Raw genomic sequence first — 25,471 nt, forward strand, 5'->3', positions numbered from 1 at the left:
TTGTGAGGCTTGAATCTGAGGGAAGAAGACTTGAACTTTGTAAATATGCTGGCAACTGGTGTGAGCTCACAAAATAGTGGTTAAGCAAGTTGGAGTGGAACCATAGTCTCCTTGTGTTTTCTATTTTGGATCTGAACAATATGGGGAGACCAGAGTGGTTTAGCTTGCCATGAAATGAGATTTGTCACTTGGTGACTGAAGTGATGGTGATACATTTTGAAGAAAGCTAATATTAGTGTGTATGGTTAGAGGAGGAGAATGACAATACATGTTAGGCTTTTCATAGTTGAGGAGTATAACTTTCTTGATTGCTTTTGAATGAGCTGATGATTTACCTGTTATATTGTATCTATAGTTTCCTTTGTACTATTTTTTCTTTCAGGCATCTGCTTTTTTCCCCCCCAGCTCCTGGATAGTGTTTAGATGATCGTGTGGCTTATTTATGTATCGTTTGTTTATAAATGGTGGACTGTGCTGCAGTTTAATATGTATATAGTTAATTCTAGAGAACAAGTACTTCATGCAAAAATTGTTTGATGGGGAACCAACACTGAGTAATAGCCTAAAGATGTATATATGGTGTATTCTCAAACACATTGATTATTTGCTCTATGAGGGATCTGTAATTTTTTTTTTGGCACATTGCCCTGTTTTCTTTCTCCACTAGTTAAACATCTCATTCTTGTATATCTTAATTTCATCTTGTCTCAGTTAACTGAGATTGCTAGGGAACTTTAACTGCAAAGATTATATGCTGTCTTTGTTGTCTTCGTTGGAAACCTTGTCCTCTTGTACTTGTAAACTAGTACATTGAGAAACATATAAATATAACTATATATATATATATATATCATTTTATAGAACTAAAGCTTGCAGCATCTAATGATCCAAAGAAACCCCCACCTCCAAATTTGTGATTATGCAAACTAAAGTTTGCGGCATCTGATGGTCCTAAGAAAAAAGAAAGGTTGAATTCCATTAAGGCGGTGGGAACTAATATAGAAGGAATACCCATCCTTGTACAAAGAGACTACCCTCTACTCTACTCCCAAACTGGCCCTAGGTCCCAATGTAAAATGAGCAAATAGTAGAATGGTAGAAGTAGAAATTTCCAAGCACTAGTGACGAAATTGCATGAACTTTGGTATGCAAGGTAAACGATTTAGGAAGTAAAACACATCACCTCCGTTTATGACTGTGCCGATTTTCATCCAAATTTCTTTGTTTAGGTCTATGTTTAAGTGATTTTGTTATTTATGTAATATTTTCTTTTTGGGATATGGCTTGTGTCCAGTGCTTTTTTGCACTGGACAAATTACGATGCAGATACGTATCCAAAACTAGACATTTGTCCAAATTGTTTCGTGTTTAGTGCAAAATGACACTAGACATAAGCTACACCATTCTTTTTGTGATATTTTCTATTTTAAAAAATGAGAAGGATGTTTCCAGGGTTAATAGTGTATCAATTTTCATAATTTTTTAAAGTTTTTATATTTTGGAAATTTCTCCTTTTTTAGCATAATTTTGTGCTTAGGGTTTGTGTACATTTTTCTTATAAGTTGGAGATTGTAACAACATCGAGTATCAAGTTTGTTATTATCAATAAAAACTTCAAAGAGTTTTTCTCTTTCTTTGCCTTTGGATTGAGGGTTTTCTTAGGCATGCTTATGCTATTTTTGAGATAGATGTATTTTACTTATGGTTTATCCACTGCGTTATATGTCATTTATCAAATTAATGTGTCGAAATTACTTTAAACTTTATAAGTTCTTCATTTAAATGAATGCTAATCACAAATTGGTACCATTCTAACTGATGACCCAAGCACCAAGCAAAATTTTTTTTTTTTTTTTTGGATAAATTGCAATTTCATTAACAAGTAAAATATAACGATGATCGCACCTGCAAGTTTCCAGAACCACAGGAGGTAGATTGCAATTATTACAAGAGAAACTAGCTTTAAAAACAACAAAAAGTTTAGCAGCAGAACAAGTTGCTAAATAGATCTTCTAATTAGCAAAACTCACAACTAGTAAAACACAAATTTAAATAAAAAACATCACTAATGACAATAGAAATACACCAGTCAAATGGTTCATTCCTTTTAACTTTCTCATTCTCTTCCATTATGATCTTGCACTAATTTGCATACCTAGCCAAGTTTAAAGCCCACAAAATTGCAGCTGATTCAGCTTGAGCAGGAGTGCATAAGACATAGTGGAAGGGGATGCACTCACTGGCCCAATTCACTTGAGCATGTATTCTTTAATTGAAGGAATGATCAATGAGCTATAGGCTATAACCTGGATCCCTGGAGTGAGTTCACTTGGTGCCCATCAAAGTTCATAACCTCAGGAAGAATAACATAGCAGTTTAATTTGGAAACAATTGGGATTTATATTATTTTACAGACTAATTTGTCATATACGTCGATGTAAAATGGATCTCCAGTTGATACTTGGGTTTGATAAATCTAAGTATATTGGCCTATAGTGATTGTTCATTAATGGCACTCAAACCGTGGCCCATGCTGCTCAAAACAATATCCTTTGTCTTTTTCTTTTGTACTTTTAGCTATTCTTCATCTCCTCATTAGTTTCCGTTTTTGCTTTTCCCTACAAAGTTAATGCTTTCTTATATACGTATTAGGTGTTGAATTTTCAGTGAAAGCAGCAATATCTTGCCTGAAAATAAGAGTTTACTACTTTACTTTCATCATTATGTCTGTCCTTGTTTGTGCTGTGCACATGGTAGGACAAGATCTCGGTTGCTTGACTAGCATATGATTAGCCATTCACATTAATGTTAATCATTTTTCAAAAGAGGTGTTAATCAATATGGAAATTATGCTCATAAACAAACAAATAAAAAGGAATATAAATCATGTCAAATATTTCTGAATTTATAATTTTATATTCTATTTTCTAGGAGGAGCCGGGTTATATTGGTTTGCCCTTTAAGACTAGCAGAGGCCATACAAGAGAAATAATGTTACATACACGATTTTTTTTTTTTTTTTACCACATATTTAAAAAAAAATTTAAACTGGTTTACTCACAGTAAATCATTGCAATTTACAACAAATGAAAAAATATTATAAAAAAATTTGTGTATGCAGTCAGGAGTCCGATTTTAAAAAACCTTTTATGAGAAATTGAAAAAACTATAAAAAAAAGTTAGCCACTATTTTATTTTCCCGTAAAAAGTTTACTCAAATGGTTTACTAACGTATAATTTTCATTAATAAAACCCTTTTATTATAAGAGAAATGCTTATAGTAATTTATTGGGTGATTTAGATATAATAAGGTGCATATGTGTGAGTGAAACTAAATATTTGTGTGTGTTTGTTGCTCAAAAGAAATGTTATGTCCATAACATTTCTCTACAAGTAGTGTTGGGTGGAGTTAGAATATTATATAAAGAAATTAAAGGGAAAAAAAAATCTGCACTCACGGAATGAAAGATAACTAAACTATTTTTTCCCTTCCTAATTCTTACCGAATCTTGCTTTAATGAAACAAAATGATCACCCAAAAAGATTAGGCACATTAGAAACATTGTGGACCCTGGCAAATCATATAAAATCAAAAGGTGCATGGAAGATATATGGCAATGTTTCATTATAAGATTGGATTGACTAAGTCAGATATGCCAAATCTAATCAGAAAGAAAAGGAAAATTCAAAGGTCACCCAGCTATAGTAGGGTAGCCCCCCCCAAAACCAACATGCCTCTTTGTCCGGGAAACAGCCTCATGAGTCATGATCTTCCCCACTTCTATTATATATGTGCCTTAGCGTGAAGTAAAAAACCCACCACACAATAATGCATACACAACTTGAACTTGGAGGCAAGCAACAAAGGGCTATTCTAATCTGATGCATATATATTGCTGGCTTTGTGAATGGTGCGAGTGGTTATGGTTTTTCTCTTACTTCACCGTGGGCAATGGGATGCTTTTATTTTTTAATCCTTTGGTTTTGAACTTTTTCTAATTTTTATGGTAGTTTTTCAGACTTTCATGGGATTCTAAAGTTAAACTCTAGGTGCTTTCGTACAACACGTGGTTTCACATTCAAACACAGGCTGGCTAACGGTAACGAGGAGCGGGCCCCCCAATTAATTAGAATTTTGGACTTTAAAAAGCCCTCATTCAGTAAATCCCCTGGTTCCAATGACATATATGCTTCCCATTTTCCAATTCAACAATTTTTTTTCCTTTTATTAATCAAATGGAAAAGACACAATTTTATATATATATATATATATATATTTATACAATTTTAATTTATGACTTCTACTTTTAGTAATTTTTTTTATTTATCATTAAATTAAAATATTATCAATTTTTGATGTAAGCAGAAACTGAGCCTTAGATCTCTTATCCAATCAGTTGAAGAACCCACCAATTATTATTATTATATAAGTCTAGTTAACAGGTGCCTATAGAATTTTTGTTATTCAATCATTTTAGAAAAAATTTTATATCATTTTTATGTGAAATATAAAAAGTTGTCAAAAAAATGAATTTTTTTTTCGTAACAATTTTCTTAAAATACTTGAAATTGATTCGCCAAGAACCTTATAACTATGTTGGTAGGTATTTCTTGGTGTCTAACATGGAAAAATTTATGATTCAAATCTCCTCTCTCCTAACTATCAAATTAAAAAAGAAAATGTGATTCAATAAAAAGCCAAAATATGGAAGATATAAAAGGATATTGAATAAATGAATAATTTTAAAATCACCTCAAAGATAGGATCTTTTCTGTCCACTTTGAATTTTAAAAAATAACCCTGCTTCCTAATTTAAAGGAATTCAATAAATATTTAATCCATAAAATAGTCAAGATCTAAGAATGAGAGTTTCTTGCTCATAGTAGTTATGAAGAGACTAATATATTTTATATCAAAGTTGCAAGTTTATATGTAATTCGATGAGTGGGTTACAATTAGTTTTTTTTTTTTTTCTTTTTTTTTTTTGAGGAATACAATTAGTTTAATTGGTAAAAAAATTTGTCATTGAATAAAAAATCTAGAATTCGAATCCACCTATAACAAAATTCAATTAGTGTCTTGACCTTATGTCCAACACTACACTATCATATTTATATATAAATAAATAAAAACTAAATGATGAGAGTGTTATTGTCGAACGGCCTACAATAGCGAATTAAATATGAGTTTTACTAATATGTGCCCTTATGGAGGGATGGCAATTTTTCCCCGCCCCTCCCCGCTTTGCCTCGCTTGGGTTTTTCCTGCCCCACAAAGGTGGTGGGGCGGGGATGAGGTAAGATTTTAGCCCTGCACCACAGGGCAGGGTGAGGATGGATTTAGACTTTTTAGATCCATCTCACCCCGCCCCTTCCCATCCCCGCCCCACCCCGCCTCGCGTTGTTAAGGGTTATAATTATAATTTTTTTATATCCTAAAACCCTACTATTTAAACAAACATATCAATATTAGCTTATTTTATTCTCCTCAATGTAGTTCTTTGCCATTATTTTGTCATGTGTTATTCTATGAGATTTTTATTTTTATTTCTTATGATTGTCTTGTTAAACACTTTGATATATTATTCAATTATTTCTAAAAATTAATTTGATTTGATGGGATAAATTTAGTTGTAATTTCAAGTATATTTTTATTAATGAAATAGGTTTCTTTAAAAAAATTGTATTAGTTGTAGGACAAATTAACAAAAATAGTAGAGTTTTACGGTGTGGGGCAGGGTTTCGCGGGGCCCAGGGACGGGGCAAGAAAATTTTTCCCGTCATGTGGGGCGGGGTGGGGATGGAGTAAAACAAAATCTTTCAGGGCGGGGGCGAAGACCCCATCCTTCAGACCCACCCTGTCCCATTGCCATCCCTACGGCATACATTAGTAAACTATTTTTGAAAATTTTTTATGAAAAAATGAAAAAATATTAATTGTTTTGACAGCTTTTTCAATTCTCTATAAGAATTTTTCTAAAATGAATTATTAATGTATACTTTAACCGGACCCATTACATATTCCTCATTCTCTCTTTAAAGTTTTGCAAAATACAACGTTGAAACTAAAATGATGCTACTTCCACATTTTTGTACTCAAGCTCCATTAATTGCGAAAGCTACTGCTTGTCTTTATTGCTTCTGAAAAACATCAAACATCTTTGCATGCTTATCGACGTTCTTCATTTATCTAGCAGCTTGCAATCACATTCATAAACATACTATATGCTTACAATAAGTTATGTTTCGTTATTGTTAAAACAATGGTTAAATGACTAAATTTATCATTTTTCAACTGCTTAAATTTTTTTGAAACAATTGGTAATTTCTTATCGTATAAGAGTAATTTGAGCCCACACATAATTTGATAATTTCAAGCTTTGTAACTAGTTTTATTCTCCAAAACCTCTAGATTTTTAATTTTTTAAGAACCTAATTTTGAAACCCCCAAACCTGTTAAATAAAAACGTAGTAGCTTTTAGAGAGTCATGAAGTCAAGTTTTTCTATATCTTTTTTTATTTTTTATCATGGGTTTAGTGCCATGATGTTTAAATAGAGATTGTGTCCCAATTCTTTATTTTGGCTTTTGTTTTTTTTTTCCAACTCTCATTTGTCTTATACTCTTATAAAATATATAAAGTGAGATAAATATAGTGAGATCGGAAAAGAAAATGAAAAGTCTAAAATTTAAAAACTTTTTAAAAGATAGTAAATTACTTCTATAAACTGTTTGTGTTTTTAAATTTAAAATCATTTAACTAAAAAATAGAGGTATTTGAGAAAGTTTAAAAATTTGTTTAATAATATTTTAATTCGTAAAATGATGAAATTCAAACAAGGAATTCTGTAATTAGTAAGGTTGATGGATAGATTAAAAAAAAAAATGGAAAATGGTATTAACGGTACGATGATAGAAGCAGGGTCATTTTAGCCATATCAAACTAATCAAATAATCTAACGGAGAGGAAAAAAAAAAAAAAACTGAAAAGGTCAAAACATGTGATGGCACCCCTGCAAATAGAGAAGAATCCTAGGGTCATTCACGAGAATAAGTCAATGATAAACAAACAAACAAACAATGCCAAAAAAGAAACAAGAACAAAAAAAAATTGCCATGATTTTAGTTACACACACAGTCCACTCACACTCAAACACACACGCAGACAAAGACAAAGACAAAGTGCCTTCCCTTTCATTCTCGTATCATTCGTTCCTCTCTCTTCCACTTTAGTCTTGAATTCTAAATAGTAAATAGTCATCTCCAAGGCAAAAACCGACCCCATTAATTGTCACTCACACACGCAGACACCTCTCCTCCGAGAGGCACTAATGATAAATGCCTTGTCACTGTCTTGTACGGCTTTTCTCCAACGACCTCTCCATTTATAGCCTCAATTTTCTTTTATTGCTGCAAACAATTCATTGGTGAACAAGAAAACCCATTATTGCTACGACTTTTCTTATTGCATTAATCTTCCCAATGTTTCTCTTTTAAGTTTTTTTCCTGTTAACTATCTGGAACTTATTACTTAGGCTGTGTTTGTTTCGTGTAAAATATTTTCCGGAAAATACATATTTTCTGGAAATGCTATTTTCCAGAAAAGGAAAATATTTTTAAGTGTTTGGTTGTATTATGAAAATTGGGGTGGAAAATATTTTTATGTGTTTGGTTCAATTAGGAAAATGCTATTTTCCTACAACAAATTCCGGCAGTAAAATTCCGGCCACAATAACAACAACAACAAATTCCGGCAAACGCAACAACAACAACAACAACAATAACAACAACAATAATCGGTTCTAAAAAAAAAAAAAAAACAACAACAGCAATCAAACTTAAAAAAAAAAAAAAAAAAAAAAGAGCTGAGAGATCGAGGAAGAGGAAGAGGCGCGGCGACGACGATCGACGATCGACGATCGACGGTGAGGCGCACGCTGGGTTCTTCGGGGATCGAGATCGAGATCGAGATCGAGATCGGGATCGAGATCGAGATCGAGATCGAGATCGAGCGCTGGGTTCACGGCGAGGTGCGGTGCGAGGCGCGCGGTGCGAGGAGCGGTTCTTGCGGTGCGAGGAGCGGTTCTTCGGCGAGGCGCGGTGCGAAGGCGGCGCGGTGCGAGGCGCGGTTCTTCGGCGAGGCCCGGTTCTTCGGCGACGGCGGTGCTCTCTTTCTCTCTTTCCCTCTCTCTGTCTTCATGCTCTCTCTTTCTCTCCATTTTCTTCTCTCTGTCTTCGCGCTCTCTTTCTCTCCATTTTCCGGAACTCATTTGAAGTGAAAATGAGTCCGGAAATCATTTTCAGCCTTGACCGTGAGTCAACTGAAAATGATTTCCGGAAAATGCAATTTTCCAGCGCAACCAAACACAAGGAAAATTCGAAAACCATTTCCGGAAATGGTTTTCACCCAAAACAAACGCAGCCTTACATAAAAGAGATATTCTTTCATGAACTTTGCTTTGTTCTCCATGCTTCCTTGTTTTGCTGCTACATGGGTGTTTGACCAACTAGTTTGAGCATTACTATTTTCCGTGAAAGCAAACTTGCCCTTCTGATTTTTCCTCAGGAAGATATTTTCTTTCTCTGTTTTTCTGTCAGTGTCTCGGATTTCAGCTCTTCTGCTTCATGGGTTTTCTCGAATTTGGTTAACCAAGAGTCGTTGGAGAGCATCTGAGGCTAAATTTGGGGTTCTAGTTTCTTGAATTTCCTTCCAAGTCACTGTAAAGTAGTACGTTCTTTTTCAGGTGAATTCTCTAATGAGCTCTCTGTTTCATGATTCTTCTTAACAATCTTTGGTGGGTCTGATTCTGTTTGCCTTAAAAACTCTGATTTCAGTGTCTACAGCTTCAAAAACTTGTGGAATGGGATATTTGAATTTGCTGCTTCTAGTGGTTCTTTTATGGGTTTTCTTCATTCCAAGCTCTTATGAGTTACATCCCTCCCAGACCCAAGTTTTATTGCAGATAAGGAAGCTTCTGGAGTACCCTTCCTCATTGCAAACTTGGGAAAATTACTATGGAGACCTCTGCAACTTGACTAAATCAGCACATGTGAGTATCACATGCCAGGACAGTTCTATCACTGAGCTCAAAATTATGGGAGATAAGCTTGTCAAGGTCAGTGAGTTCCATGGATTTGCAATTCCCAATATGACACTATCTGAAAGTTTCTCTATTGATTCCTTTGTTACTACATTGACGAGGTTAACCAGTTTAAAAGTTCTTAGGTTAGTGTCTTTGGGGATTTGGGGACCACTTCCTGATAAGATTCATAGGCTATATTCGCTTGAACTTTTGGATTTGAGCTCAAATTTTATGTATGGTTCAATTCCACCTAAGATATCTAGACTAGTTAAGCTTCATACTTTGACACTGGATTCCAATCATTTCAATGACACTGTCCCCGATTGGTTGGACTCATTTTCAAACCTCACCATTTTGAGTTTGAAGAGAAATGGATTCAAGGGTCAGATTCCTTTTTCTATAAGCAAAATCAAGACACTCACTGATCTTGTCCTGTCCCACAATGAGCTTTCTGGCAAATTACCTGATTTGAGTACTTTAACCAATCTACATTTATTGGATATAATAGAAAATCATTTGGATTCTGAACTACCGGTCATGCCCAAAGAGTTGGTTACAGTGCTACTGAGCAATAACTCGCTCTCAGGAGAGATTTCTGAGCAATTTGGTGAGTTGCATAAACTTCAACACCTTGATCTATCTTTCAACCATCTGAGTGGAACTCCTCCCTCTGCCTTGTTCTCTTTACCAAACATCAGTTATTTGAATTTAGGGTCTAATATGCTCAGCGGGTCACTTCCAGATGAGTTAAGTTGTGGTGACAAACTTGGGTATGTTGATTTATCTAGTAACAAGTTGACAGGCCAACTTCCTTCTTGCTTGAACAGTACTTCAGATAAGAGATATGTTAAAATTGGTGGAAATTGTTTGTCCCGTGATTCCCAAGATCAGCATGAAGGATCGCATTGTCTTATAAGCAGTAAACAAGCCAGAGGAAGAGATATAGCAGTAGAAGTTGCTGTCATTAGTGGAGCTGTTCTTGTTATGGTGCTTTTGGGGTTGGGAGTTCTACTCTTGTGTAAAAGATGCCATTCAAGGACAGAGGAGCAGCATGTATTGTCAAAGAACGTGCAAGCTATTACACCAACTGGGATTTCCTCTGAGCTCCTTGCAAATGCCAGTAAGTTCCACATTGATCAGTTTATTTTCTTATCATTTGTTCAAAATCCAAGACATGCTTGTCCAACTCACTCTGTCAATTTTGTAGTTCAGAATATATGAATAGAGACTAAATCATAATTGTGTAAACCATAGTCTGTGGTGCATACGAGAGCCTAAAGTGATAACCTTGCCTCTATTTTTTTTAGGGTTCATTTCTCAAGCAGCAAAGCTGGGGACACAAGGCGCGCCCGTCTCTCGATTGTTTTCTTTTGAGGAGTTGAAGGAAGCCACAAACAACTTTGATTCGTCAAGGTTTCTTGGTGAAGGCTCTATGGGGAAGGTATCTGTCAAAAGTCGAATAGCAACAAAAATATAGATGATTCACGGATTCTTCAAAAAAGGGGGATTCATTTGGATCAACCTACTAATTTTGAGCATCACATACATATTTTTTAGGGGCATATTATACAAAGTAGGAATTTTATTTGTAAGATGAGGGGGAGCTAGAAATTTGTCAATGCACCTAAGCTATTCTAACTTCTACCTAGTATTTTGATTATTATTATTATTATTATTATTACTATTATTATCAAAATCTTGAAATTGTGTTTCTCAAAAAAAAAAAAAAAAAAAAAAATCTTGAAACTGTTTATGTGGCATTCAATTGGTGGAGCACATTATATATGTCCATTGCCAGCTAGCTCTTTTAACTTCTGTTTTATTTATTTATAAATTTTTAGATTTATAAAGGTCGATTGGAGAATGGGACCTACGTAGCCATACGCTCTCTATCTTTGGTGAAGAAATGTTCGATTCCAAACCTTAAAGCTCGGCTTGATCTGCTTTCAAAGCTTCACCATCCACATTTGGTAGGCTTCTTGGGTCATGGAATTGATGGTAGTGGACAAGATGATTCCAGTAGCAGCAAAGTTTTTCTTGTATATGAATATGTACCTAATGGGAATTATCGCACTCATCTGTCAGGTTAGTATAGCACCACAGTAAACTTTAATCTAGCTTCATAGATGAAAATATGTGTGCACCTGCGCATCTGTCTTTGATGGTTTAGTGTGTATACCATACTCTTTTTCTTGAATTAAGATGGGCCCCTCCTTGTCTGCACCGGGGTGGGGGGGTTGGTGCTTTTCTATTTATTTTACGTATCATAGCTTTACGTATTGGAGGCTGTCAACATGTAATCTAGCTACATATATAATTTGCAGAAAGTTGTCCAGAAAAGGTTTTTAAATGGTCAGATAGACTGGCAATTTTAATTGGAGTTGCCAAGGCTGTGCATTTTCTACATACTGGTGTAATTCCTGGTTGCTTGAATAACCGACTAAAAACAAACAACATATTGCTTGATGAGCATCGGATTGCAAAGCTAAGTGACTATGGGATGTCAATCATCACAGAGGAAATCGAAAAGTTTGAGGTATAATGCCTGGCTTTTTCAGGTTGAGCGTGCAATGTTATCTTGGTTCACCAAGCAGTCTTTTCTAACACATTCTGTTTGTTCTGTAGGAGAAGGGAGAAGGCCCAAAATCATGGTATGATACAACCAATTGCCTGATTTATTAAAATAGAATACCTTTCAATTTGATGCTTGATTTTATTTACTGGATTCGCATCTTAAATATTGTTATGTTGGATTTAAAAAATTGTAATTGCATTATAACTGATGGTGCATTTCTGATGAACATTTTCTTCAATTAAAAAGCATGAAGATGACATCTTGGGATATGCATTATATATGTATTATTTTGGATCCAAAAAGAGAATGAATCATTATTGGTGAGCCCCCTTTCACTGCTTAAATGACACTGAGGTTGAGTATCCAATTCTTGGTATATACGGCAGTACTTCCATCTTGATCTCAGCACTAACTTCGTACTGGTATTACTCTGCCACATGCAACATCACTATCATTGGTGCCATTTACAGTGCATGCCACTATCAGAAACACCTTTTCTTCTGTACCATTGGTTTCCTCATCATCCCCCTTGCTGTTATTTGGTCTTCTCACCTCTACTATTGTCAAAGCTGCCACTATTGCTACAATTATTGCTTCACTTATGCATTGACCACCACTGTCATACTGTTACTGCAGCTACCTAGTGCCCACTAATATCCTCTTTAATGCACTTTAATAGTTATTTAGAAATAGCTGACTCTATTACTTCCTTTTTTGCAGCCATCGAACAAACACAGAGGATGATGTTTACAACTTTGGATTCATATTGCTCGAATCACTCGTTGGGCCTATAGTGACTGGAAAAGGAGAAGCATTTCTCCTAAATGAAATGGTATGCCAAAGCTTTTGTGGAGGTGACTTCCACAAATTCAGATGAATGATAATTTTGAAACAATTATATAAAATTTCCAAATCTTTTGATTTATACATTTGTTTCAGTCTGAAAAATAAATAAACATAAAATCTATAATTTTCTAGGTGTGTACTTTATTTTTCCATATAAATTTATATTTAGGTTATATATATTGATCTCAATATCAATTTTGTCTTCGTTGATAATGAAATGAGATCTCAAATTCTTTATTAACAAAGCTTAGTTGAACTGCTGTAAATTTTGATCTGGAAAACATGAGGATTGAAACTGGTCATGTTTTTAAAATGTAAAAAGATCAAAATGAATTGCCTAATATTCCGAATATCCTCAATTTTTTTTTAGATACCTTCTTTATTGATTTTGTTTGAGATGGTATGTTTCTAAGACCTGGAGTCATGAACCACAGGCATCCTTTGGCAGTCAAGATGGTCGAAGACGAATTGTGGATCCAATAGTGTTGACCACTTGCTCGCAAGAGTCATTATCAATAGTGGTATCCATCACAAACAAATGCATAGCTCCTGAATTGTTATCTCNGCAGCAAAGCTGGGGACACAAGGCGCGCCCGTCTCTCGATTGTTTTCTTTTGAGGAGTTGAAGGAAGCCACAAACAACTTTGATTCGTCAAGGTTTCTTGGTGAAGGCTCTATGGGGAAGGTATCTGTCAAAAGTCGAATAGCAACAAAAATATAGATGATTCACGGATTCTTCAAAAAAGGGGGATTCATTTGGATCAACCTACTAATTTTGAGCATCACATACATATTTTTTAGGGGCATATTATACAAAGTAGGAATTTTATTTGTAAGATGAGGGGGAGCTAGAAATTTGTCAATGCACCTAAGCTATTCTAACTTCTACCTAGTATTTTGATTATTATTATTATTATTATTATTACTATTATTATCAAAATCTTGAAATTGTGTTTCTCAAAAAAAAAAAAAAAAAAAAAAATCTTGAAACTGTTTATGTGGCATTCAATTGGTGGAGCACATTATATATGTCCATTGCCAGCTAGCTCTTTTAACTTCTGTTTTATTTATTTATAAATTTTTAGATTTATAAAGGTCGATTGGAGAATGGGACCTACGTAGCCATACGCTCTCTATCTTTGGTGAAGAAATGTTCGATTCCAAACCTTAAAGCTCGGCTTGATCTGCTTTCAAAGCTTCACCATCCACATTTGGTAGGCTTCTTGGGTCATGGAATTGATGGTAGTGGACAAGATGATTCCAGTAGCAGCAAAGTTTTTCTTGTATATGAATATGTACCTAATGGGAATTATCGCACTCATCTGTCAGGTTAGTATAGCACCACAGTAAACTTTAATCTAGCTTCATAGATGAAAATATGTGTGCACCTGCGCATCTGTCTTTGATGGTTTAGTGTGTATACCATACTCTTTTTCTTGAATTAAGATGGGCCCCTCCTTGTCTGCACCGGGGTGGGGGGGTTGGTGCTTTTCTATTTATTTTACGTATCATAGCTTTACGTATTGGAGGCTGTCAACATGTAATCTAGCTACATATATAATTTGCAGAAAGTTGTCCAGAAAAGGTTTTTAAATGGTCAGATAGACTGGCAATTTTAATTGGAGTTGCCAAGGCTGTGCATTTTCTACATACTGGTGTAATTCCTGGTTGCTTGAATAACCGACTAAAAACAAACAACATATTGCTTGATGAGCATCGGATTGCAAAGCTAAGTGACTATGGGATGTCAATCATCACAGAGGAAATCGAAAAGTTTGAGGTATAATGCCTGGCTTTTTCAGGTTGAGCGTGCAATGTTATCTTGGTTCACCAAGCAGTCTTTTCTAACACATTCTGTTTGTTCTGTAGGAGAAGGGAGAAGGCCCAAAATCATGGTATGATACAACCAATTGCCTGATTTATTAAAATAGAATACCTTTCAATTTGATGCTTGATTTTATTTACTGGATTCGCATCTTAAATATTGTTATGTTGGATTTAAAAAATTGTAATTGCATTATAACTGATGGTGCATTTCTGATGAACATTTTCTTCAATTAAAAAGCATGAAGATGACATCTTGGGATATGCATTATATATGTATTATTTTGGATCCAAAAAGAGAATGAATCATTATTGGTGAGCCCCCTTTCACTGCTTAAATGACACTGAGGTTGAGTATCCAATTCTTGGTATATACGGCAGTACTTCCATCTTGATCTCAGCACTAACTTCGTACTGGTATTACTCTGCCACATGCAACATCACTATCATTGGTGCCATTTACAGTGCATGCCACTATCAGAAACACCTTTTCTTCTGTACCATTGGTTTCCTCATCATCCCCCTTGCTGTTATTTGGTCTTCTCACCTCTACTATTGTCAAAGCTGCCACTATTGCTACAATTATTGCTTCACTTATGCATTGACCACCACTGTCATACTGTTACTGCAGCTACCTAGTGCCCACTAATATCCTCTTTAATGCACTTTAATAGTTATTTAGAAATAGCTGACTCTATTACTTCCTTTTTTGCAGCCATCGAACAAACACAGAGGATGATGTTTACAACTTTGGATTCATATTGCTCGAATCACTCGTTGGGCCTATAGTGACTGGAAAAGGAGAAGCATTTCTCCTAAATGAAATGGTATGCCAAAGCTTTTGTGGAGGTGACTTCCACAAATTCAGATGAATGATAATTTTGAAACAATTATATAAAATTTCCAAATCTTTTGATTTATACATTTGTTTCAGTCTGAAAAATAAATAAACATAAAATCTATAATTTTCTAGGTGTGTACTTTATTTTTCCATATAAATTTATATTTAGGTTATATATATTGATCTCAATATCAATTTTGTCTTCGTTGATAATGAAATGAGATCTCAAATTCTTTATTAACAAAGCTTAGTTGAACTGCTGTAAATTTTGATCTGGAAAACATGAGGATTGAAACTGGTCATGTTTTTAAAATGTAAAAAGATCAAAATGAATTGCCTAATATTCCGAATATCCTCAATTTTTTTTTAGATACCTTCTTTATTGATTTTGTTTGAGATGGTATGTTTCTAAGACCTGGAGTCATGAACCACAGGCATCCTTTGGCAGTCAAGATGGTCGAAGACGAATTGTGGATCCAATAGTGTTGACCACTTGCTCGCAAGAGTCATTATCAATAGTGGTATCCATCACAAACAAATGCATAGCTCCTGAATTGTTATCTCGTCCCTCTTTTGAAGATGTCCTTTGGAACTTACAATATGCAGCTCAAATCCAAGCCACTGCTGATTCTGATCAGAGATCAGATTCTACAACATGGTTGTAAGTTTATGGATAGCGCAACACCTGAGATTCATTCTAAAGAAGCCTCCTGAAATTTGTAGCCACACAAGGTATGCCTGCATTTGGGCTGCCCTCCCTCATAGCAATGTGAAATGTAAAAAGTTGTAAATTTTCATTTTTGTTTGCTTTTCCTTTTATACTGCTGAATTTTGGTAGAATAAAAGTTGTTTAGTTACATTTTCTGTTTAAGAAATATAATAGGGAGGAAATAGGTAACTATTTTTTTTCTATAACTATTTAGTTAGTTAGCCCGATTCAGAAACAATATTGATTAGTAGCACCTTGAGTCTTAGAAAGTCGAGTTTGGAACTCGAGTTTCTGAGACTCGAGGTCTATGTGGCGTCTACGTGGCGTCTACGTGGCGTCTACGTGGACCTCGAGTCTCAGAAACTCGATTTTCAAATAAAAAAATTTGAAAATATTTCAAGTATCTAAGTCTCTCATCAACCAACCAAAATACCCAAAAAAAAGAAAAATCAGATCACAGAGAGACAAACCAAAATACCCAAAAAAAAAAATCAGATCACAGAGAGAGAGAAAGAATCTAGAAAAAGATGCTGGAATACCATATATGTGCTCATCAGAAAAAAAAAAAAAAAAAAAAAAAAAAAAAAAAAAAAAAAAAAAAAAAAAAAGAGAAGGCCGGCAACCCCAGGCCGGCGCAACCAGCGCCGCAGCGCGGCCAGGGTCGTGCGCGACCCAGGGCTCGCGCGGCCCGAGTCGTGCAGGCCGCGCGAGCCCTGGGTCGCGCAGGCCCGCGAGCCCTGGGTCGCGCAGGCCGCGCGACCGCTGCGACCCGGGCCGCGCGAGCCCTGGGTCGCGCCGACCCTGGCCGCACTGCAGCCCCGGTCGCGCCGGCCTTTCTGGGTTTTCCATTTTTTTTTTTCTTCTGGCTTGCGGCTTCTTTCTTCTTCTTCGGGGTTTTTTTTTTTTTCTTCATGCTCTATTTTTTTTTTTTCTTCATGCTCTAATTTTTTTCTGGTTTCTTTCTGGGTATATGCTTAGACCTCGAGCCTCAAAAACTCGAGTTCCACGTGGGATGCTACGTGGAACTAGGCCAGGTCAAACTATAAAAATCGAGCATCAAAAACTCGAGGTATGAGCGCATAACTCGACTTTCTGAGACTCGAGGTGCTAAAAAAAAAATAGTTTGAAAATGTTGACAACTAATTATATTGTTAGCATTTTATGGGTAGTTACCCATTTCGTCCATATAATAGTGGTAGGCCTTTGTGCACAGTGCCTTTTTTGAATGGTATATTCCGACCTCAACCACCCCACCCCCCAAAAAAAAAAAAAGATTGAATGATGTCGGAGTCGGACTACAACCAAAATTATTTTGGAAATTATTATTATTATTATTTTTTATCCCATAGGAGGTTGGATTATTTTAAAACCTTCGTTTTTATTTTGTGTTTATATAGGTGTTGGGTTGAAAGATTGACCCCAAGTTAATTTTAATCAATTACCTTAAGGTCTGTTTGGAATCTGTTTATTTCGTTGAAACTAAAAACTTTTTGCTAAAAGTATTATAGATAAATGTAAAAGTTAGTTAAAATAGTAAAGTGAGATTTATGAATAGTATCAAAAAGTACAGTAGAACTCATGAATAATAGCAAAAATAAGTTGAATAGTAAAATAAGCTGATTTTTTTAATTTTTGCCAAATACACACTAAATTATCAAATTATGCAAAGGTATAATTAAATTGTATTGGGTACACAACCAGGGATGGCCCAAGTCCTAGGCAATTTAGGCCTAGGCCCAAGGCCCCCAATTTTTTTAAAAATTTACCCTTTATTAAAAGGCCTATTTCATTATAAATTAAAAAAAAAAAAAAAGGAAATGTTAAGAAAACATTGGTTTAGGAACAATTTTTAGAAACAATTTTATGAGAAAGTGATAAACAATTAATTTTTTTTTATAGTTTTTTAATTTCTCATTAAAGTTGTGTTAAAACTTACCTAGTGTGTGTTTGGATAGCAAACGTGTCTAGCGTTTGTGTCCAAAATGAGTCCCATGGCATTATTCACACATTTAAAATTATTTAATTTATTTTACTTTAGTGTTTTCAATTTTCAGGAATAAGCGGTATCCAAACAGACCCCTAATATAGTTTATTAACAATTGCCCCAAGGGAACTCGTTAACAAGATCCATAAAAATAAATAAATAAAAATTAAAAAAAAATTCATGTTTTATTTTTTATTTTTTATTTTTAATATAAGATAGAAATTTTACGCTAACCTAATCTAGAGTTACACTACGTGTAACTTGAATCCTATATATATATATATATATATTTGTCAAATTTGTTCTTATTCTAGTATATGCTAATATATATTTCATACTCAAAATAAAACTAATATGCTAGTAATATATATTTTTCATTTGATAATTCTTGTTAATTGCCTTACATTCTCATCCGAGAGTTAAGCAACGCATTGATGCATGTCTTGTTGGGTGATTGTTCTTTATACCATTTTTTTTTTTAAATAACCCATCTTATGAAACGGTGCACTGGGTCTACAAACATCACCACCATCACCATGTGAAGCGATGCGGACCCTACCACCGGAGAATCGCTGAGCCATTATCGCCGAAAAGATTAAAACTTCGACTGCTTGCAGCTTGTATGATTCGCTTCTCTCTTGATTCCAAAACTTCGATGCTTCTCTTCTGTGTGTGTGCGCGTGCGGTTTTTTTTTTTAATGAAAACTATTTTTTGATAATTAACTGAACCTTTTTTAATTCAAAAAATTTGAAACCCAAGACCAAAATCAAAATTGGGACACTTGACCGTAACATTTAATGAAGTATAACACGATGGCTTTAATTGAATCAAAACTTGAAACTTAAAAGGATTTAATTAAATGAAAATATATGTCTTTACTTCTAAAATTCTTATTTGATGATTAAAATTTTAGTAATTAAGCTAACTGTAATCCAGGCACGTGCTGTCTTCCCTTCAGGATTATTCTTTTATTTATTTCGGTGGAATCAATTTAGGATTACTCTTGGAAAGACCTCAGGCTATGGAGAAATTTTCATATAGGTCGAGTGTTTGAGACATCTTTTTCATTAAAATTAGGAATGGTAACGGGTCGGGTTTTTGCATACCCGGACCCGACCCACGGGCTGTTTACTAAATGGATTTTTTTTCTCGGGGCCCAAACCCGCCCCCATGGGCCCCATTAAGCCCAACCAAAAAGGAAGCTTTTTTGAAACAAGCCCCAAACTCAACATCAAACCCACGGCCAAACAACCAATCCCAAAAATCCCTTCTTTTCAAATCTCCACAGCCACACCTAAATAAATAAATAAATAAAATCCCATTTTTCAATCCTCAAACCTAAAAATAACCAAACCAACGGAGGAGATTTCAGATCAAACAAAAAATAAATATAAAGAAGAAGATAAATATAGAAATGGAGAGAGAAGAGAGTCTTGGCCCTGAGTTGGAGAACAGAGAGAGAGAGCTTGAGGTCTTTGGCCTTGGGTTTTAGATCTAGAGATAGAGGGAAGAGTGCTTAGGTAACCAGTAGATCACGACCCAAAACCAATTCAAGGAGAAAGTGCTTGAGAGTGAGTGAGTGGCTGTGTGAGCTGTGAGATTGAGTGTGAATGACAGTCAAAGTGAGGCCAAGGCGTGGCTCAGAGAGAGGCCGAGAAGTGACTCAGAGTGAGGCCAAGGCGTGGCTACGTGCTCTTGTGCGTGGTTGCGTGCTCTTGTGCATGGCTGAGTGCGTGGTTGTGTGAGTGACAGAAGGATTAAGGGTTAGGGAGAGGCGAATGGGTACTGGGTTAGTGACTTAGGGTTTACAACTACATATATATATATATATATATATGGGTTTGGCTCAAATTACACCTGGTGTAACTCTAAGTAATGTTACATTATTCAATATTTTTTAATTGGATGTGAATATTGACAAATCTACTGTTAGATTACATTATCTTCGGATATTCTTCATACTTGCAAAATTTCAAGGTGATCAAAGATTAATAGTCATGTCATCAATCAATTGTTAAAATTCAAATTTTTGTAGTTTAAAATAATGCATTAAAGATGAGTTTATAGATCAAATGGTAAATAACATCCAATTGATATGAAAATTTTCATGCATGTTAATAACATATAGAAAATGTAATTCAACGGTTGGATTTTCAAAATATTAATTCAATAACAAGTTATTGAGTGGTGTAACATTGCTTAAAATTACACAAGATGTAACTTGAACCCAACCCTATATATATATATATATATATATATATAAGGAGGATTTTATTTTATTTCATGTTAGCTGGGTCATATCCGGGTTGGGTTTCGGGCCGGGTCTCTTTTTTTTTTTTTTTTTTTTTTTAAACCCGAACCCGACTTGGACCCATTTCGAGTTTTTTTTAAAAACCCATACCCGACCCTATTCTTTATCGGGCTAGGCCGGGTATCCTCAGGTCGGATCTAAATTGCCATCTCTAATTAAAATGTAGGATCTACTTATCAGTGAGAGATATGTCTCATATGCCTAACGCATAAGATACATTCACCAGTTTAAGGGGCATTTAGTTTGCCGTGTTGTTACATTACACCGTAATATTATATTATTATAATTTTACATTAATATAATCTCAATACAAGAATACAACATTACATTGTTTAGGAATGTAATGAAATTAATATGATGTGATATATTTTGTAATTTTAGATTATAGTAATATTAGAAAAAATAAAATAAATCAAAAACTTTAATATCATATCAAGTTAAAGACTAATAAATTTTCAATTATGAGTTGTAATGCACATTTTTCAAAAAATAAAATACACATATTAATGATTCATTGGTTTACAAGCACAAATTCATCGTGATTGTATGCCTTTTTTTTGGATATATATATATATATATACTATATATATGTACAATTTGACTTTATTTTTTTAAAAAATGTATAAAAACATTATAGAACAAAGCATTAAATGCATCTTACCTATTGCCTTAAAGTATTCGTTAACAAAATCTTAGAAAAAAAAAAAACCAAAATAGTAGAATAATCTTAAAGATATTACAAATTTTTGTGTTACAAACTATGAAAAATTTAAACATTTATTTATTAAATAGTTAAAGTTCACTAATTATATTCATTTTTTACATTAAATTGTGTCTTTTATGCAGCAACGACCAAAGAATAAAAAGGAGGTTTTTTTTTTTTTTTTTTTTTTGGGAAAAAAACACACAAGAGAGTAATAAAGAAACGTACAGTTTTTTGGGTTACTCCGGCAAAAATCTTTTCTCTCACGGCTTTAAATTCTTTTTGGCTGCTGCTGGCGTTATCTATCTGTGGCGCGTTAAGCTAAAGTATATATAATTCTTTTTTAGAGAGTTTCAACTTATTAATATTTATTTTTGATGATAATTCTTTATTATCATATTAAGATATTAATTAATTTTTAATGTAAATGGAGATTGAACCCCAAATCTCTTATATAACTATCATAGAATTTACTATTTTTTTTTATTAAAACACTTTACTAATAAAATTAACTGGAACCCACACTACATACATACATATATATATATATATACTATCGTTTTAATTTAAAAAAAAATGTGTATATATATATATATATATATAATATAAAGGGCGCACTGTGCTTAATGTTTTTGGAGATGGTCACGAATTGCCCCACCAGACAAGACAGCTTTCAATCTGAAGCTAATCACAAAAGTCGGTCCACACACAAACACAAAAGCTTGGCTCCTATTATTATTATTATTATTTTATGGGATTGGCTCCTATTAATTCAACCCACCTCAAACGACAACAAGAATATTTATTTAATAAAGAGCAAATTGCTTTAATGGTTTGTTTTGAGATAGTATATGTGGAATGTCGGTCCTTCATTGGGAGGAACACTGATAATTGATTGGGATTTGTGGGTAAAGTAAAACAACCACTTTAGAAGGAAATTGATTAGCCGCATTTGTAGATTGTAATTGTATCCTGTGACAGTTATTGGGTGACTGATCAAAATCTTCTTTTCTATCTACTCCTGGTAATCGGATTAACCCAATTATGAAGTTTTTGGAAGGAAAATCAAAGTGCTAAACTGGGTTACATGGTTGTTTGTTACTATGCTTTAACTCAAAGTAAAGAATATTAAAACTTAAAAGAGAGATTAGATGTGGTTGAACACGTTGCAAGTTAAATATTTGAAAACAAGGGAAGGAGGGCTGTCCAATCTTACCAGTAAAACCAATCATCATGATATTACACAAGTAATTTCTATATTTTTTGCTTTCAATATATATATATATATATATTTTAAATTCAATAACTAGAGATGACTGTATTTGAAACCTAAAACATATCTCTTAAAAACACGAGAAAGTATTAGTTGAGTTATAAGGCTTTTTACTATAATGACAGTTAATAGTTACAACAATGGAAAAAAGAATTCGAATCTTGTTCTTCTCATAAATGATCAATTAACAATATGGGATAAAACATTTTGTAAAATTTACCCAAAATTGCTCCAAGTATATCATTTATCTCCAATAAATATAGAATTATGTAGAAAATGAAGGGCCAGCATTGATCATCCAGAAGTGGACATTTCAACCTGCCCCCTCCTCTTGTAAGTTACATTATATGCGTAAAATTTAAGCTCGTATTTGATGCATCAGGTAAGTTTCATAATTAAGCACAAAGCCCCTGATGACGAATAGGTGAAAATTGTTGATTTGATGTGCCCTAGTTCAGTTAACTCTTGCATTGCTTGAAAATTAATTTATGTTAAATCAACAAAGGCTATCATTCATGCATATACTAGGTAATATTGGCTGAGGATGCCTATTGAGTAATGATCATAAAACATTCAATACCAAGACTTTGATCACAAAATTTCGAATAGCCTTTATTGAATTAAAAGTAAAAAAATTAAATTAAAAATGAATTACACAAGTCATTAATTTCTAGAAAATGGCATGATTAAATCTAGCTTATCTTTTTTCTCTGTATACAACAACAAACTGGTCATCCTCTTTCTCATTCATGTTTCGTCTCCGCACTAACACTTAACAAGCATATTGATATTATATAAGTCTCACAAATTGATATGTTAACTTTTAATTCACAATAAAAATGATAATTATAAAAATTTATCTATTATGTTATTGATTTGACACTAATTACATTGTCAGGTTAATTTGTAAATCATTTATAATAAAATGAATATAAGTATCAAAGTCTTTCACACCGGAGTCTTATAATAGGACAAAATTTAAGTATAGTATCTTATGTGCTGTTCTTTAAGTTTCTCTCTTAAGATTTAACTATGTAGCTATTTAACTAAAAAATACATTTCTATCCTATGAGGAAAAATTTACATAACAAAATTTTAAAAATAAAACTTAAAAAATACTTAAATATTATATTTAAGTCTTACTCCTACTACGTTTACACGGGTGAGTCATGGGCTAGCTCAGCCCAGTTTATAGTCCTTAGATTGAATGGGAAGGAAATTGTGGATTAAGAATCGGGAAAGGCCCAAAAGAGAAGAAAAAGCAACCATAATTCTTGCTTGGAATGGCGTGTCGGTTATACCATCCCCGGGCATTATGTCGGTGAGTGCCAACCAAGCATGAAAGCGACGCGCAATAACCCCTTCAGTTTAATCCCCACGCGCCCTCAAAGGGCAACAGTCATTCATGAGAGTTTGAGCGATTACACTATTGTTAGTAGGAGCTCCTTTACGGCAATCACATCCCTTTTTGACAAATAGAAAAAAATTCACATTTTGCCCAATAAAGAATCTCCACCATCACTTCTAAAAGAAAATCCTCTAAAACCTCTCGCATTAGTCTATGTTCGTGTTAAATCCATTTACATCTATATAAATTTACATGAAATTTTTTTTTTTGAATTTATTTATTTTTATTTTTTAATGTATTTTGAGAATGAAGAAAGTGAGTGGATAATGGTTTTTTTTTTTTTTTGCTAAAAAAAAAGAGAAACAATTAAAAACTAAGAGAATTTGATATTTTAATTAAATGTAGTATAAAATAAATAATATAATGTGGAGTGTCTTGAAGAGTGAATATATAAAATAGAAAAAGTAAGCTCTTATAAGAAAGGTTGTCAATAGTTCATGCTTTAAGCCTTCCTCGTTAGTTTTAAAAGTTTTTTTAAGTGTAGGATGGTTATGAATAATGGGCGGGTCAGGTCAATTGGGTCGTGGGTCAACTTGACCCGTATTTTTTATACAAGTTTTTTTTTTTGGGAAATAGATGCAATTTGTCAATTGTTTATGAGTTCCTTAACTGTGATTAGATTTTTACTGATTATACTGTTACCACTTACCAATTACCACTAAAAACTTGATACCCCAAATTTGGTGCAATTCTTGTTCTAGCTTTCTAGAAGCTAATCTTGGTATAATTTTCGATCTGTTTAAAGTAAGAAAAGAAAATGAAGTTGGCAAGTAAATAATGACAAACTATAATGGAGTACATAACATATTAAGTAAAGAAGAATAAGTAAATATTTTATAAGAATTACACTTCAATCTCAATCTACTCAATGTTGGTAGACATGGCAAAACGAGCAGGTCGGGTCGGGTCGGGTCAATCAGGTCGCGGGTCAAAACGGATCATTTTTTAACGGGTCAATCAATTTGCGGGTCAATCAGGTCAGGTCAAAAAATTCTGACCCGTTTTGCCATATCTAGTTATGATACCTAAGATAAACCCATACACTTCAACTAGCATAATCAGCGACATGTTTGGTACACTAAATTAATAATAAATTAGGAATAGTAATCTTTATTATTAGGAATAGAAAAATATTATAATGGAATAACTATTACTATCTATAAGTTTGATTATTAAATATGGAAAGCTTGTAAAAAATGATGTATAAGGAAAATTTATATTTTTGTGTATATATATATATATATTAATTTTAAGACTTATTATATTATATGAATTAAATATGGAAAGCTTGTAAAAAATGATGTATAAGGAAAATTTATATTTTTGTGTATATATATATATATATTAATTTTAAGACTTATTATATTATATGCATTAAGGAATAACTATTTCATCTACTTTAAAGAGGATTAGTTATTCTTCAATTTAAAGAATAGTTATTCCTTTGTAATAACTAATCAATGTAATAAAGATGCAACTAAATGATCAAATTGCTATTACACATGAATAATTATTCCATTACAGTAGCTATTATATCGTACCAAACATACCCTAAATGATTTAGAAAGAATGAAAGAAACTAGTAACTCGTATGCATTTACATTACATGCATGGGTAAGAATTGAGAAATCTTATTAAATTAATGTACATTAAAAAAAGTGTGACTCTAATTTTTTTTTTTGAATAATTAAGTTTCGTTTATTGGTTAGGTAAGCTTTCATATGTTTTATTCAAAAATAATATGTGTGACTTTGTGATAAATACAAATATTTAAGTTTTTGTTGAGAGCGCTTTGTCGTTCAATTGGTATTTTTAGTGTTTCCATAAAAAACAATTCAGGATTTAAACTCAAATTTCAAATTATATAAAAAAAAAATTATGGATTAGGTTAAGCTTTTATAATTTTTAATAAAT

General features: G+C 33.5%; 1 protein-coding gene across 1 annotated transcript; it reads left to right on the plus strand.

The window, feature by feature from the left end:
- Window positions 1–8,121: 8,121 nt before the first annotated feature.
- On the plus strand, window positions 8,122–16,027 carry LOC112040271 (probable inactive leucine-rich repeat receptor-like protein kinase At3g03770). Its single transcript, XM_065772447.1, is given in 14 exon segments — window positions 8,122–8,743; window positions 8,835–10,202; window positions 10,390–10,523; window positions 10,924–11,167; window positions 11,407–11,618; window positions 11,708–11,733; window positions 12,378–12,489; window positions 12,938–13,068; window positions 13,071–13,188; window positions 13,589–13,832; window positions 14,072–14,283; window positions 14,373–14,398; window positions 15,043–15,154; window positions 15,603–16,027. Coding segments are annotated over 13 exon segments (3,144 nt in total). The 5' UTR covers window positions 8,122–8,743; window positions 8,835–8,860; the 3' UTR covers window positions 15,834–16,027.
- Window positions 16,028–25,471: the final 9,444 nt, after the last annotated feature.

The sequence above is a fragment of the Quercus suber genome, unplaced genomic scaffold, assembly GCF_002906115.3.
Source record: "Quercus suber isolate HL8 unplaced genomic scaffold, Cork oak 2.0 scaffold_59, whole genome shotgun sequence".
Classification (NCBI taxonomy): Eukaryota; Viridiplantae; Streptophyta; class Magnoliopsida; order Fagales; family Fagaceae; genus Quercus; species Quercus suber.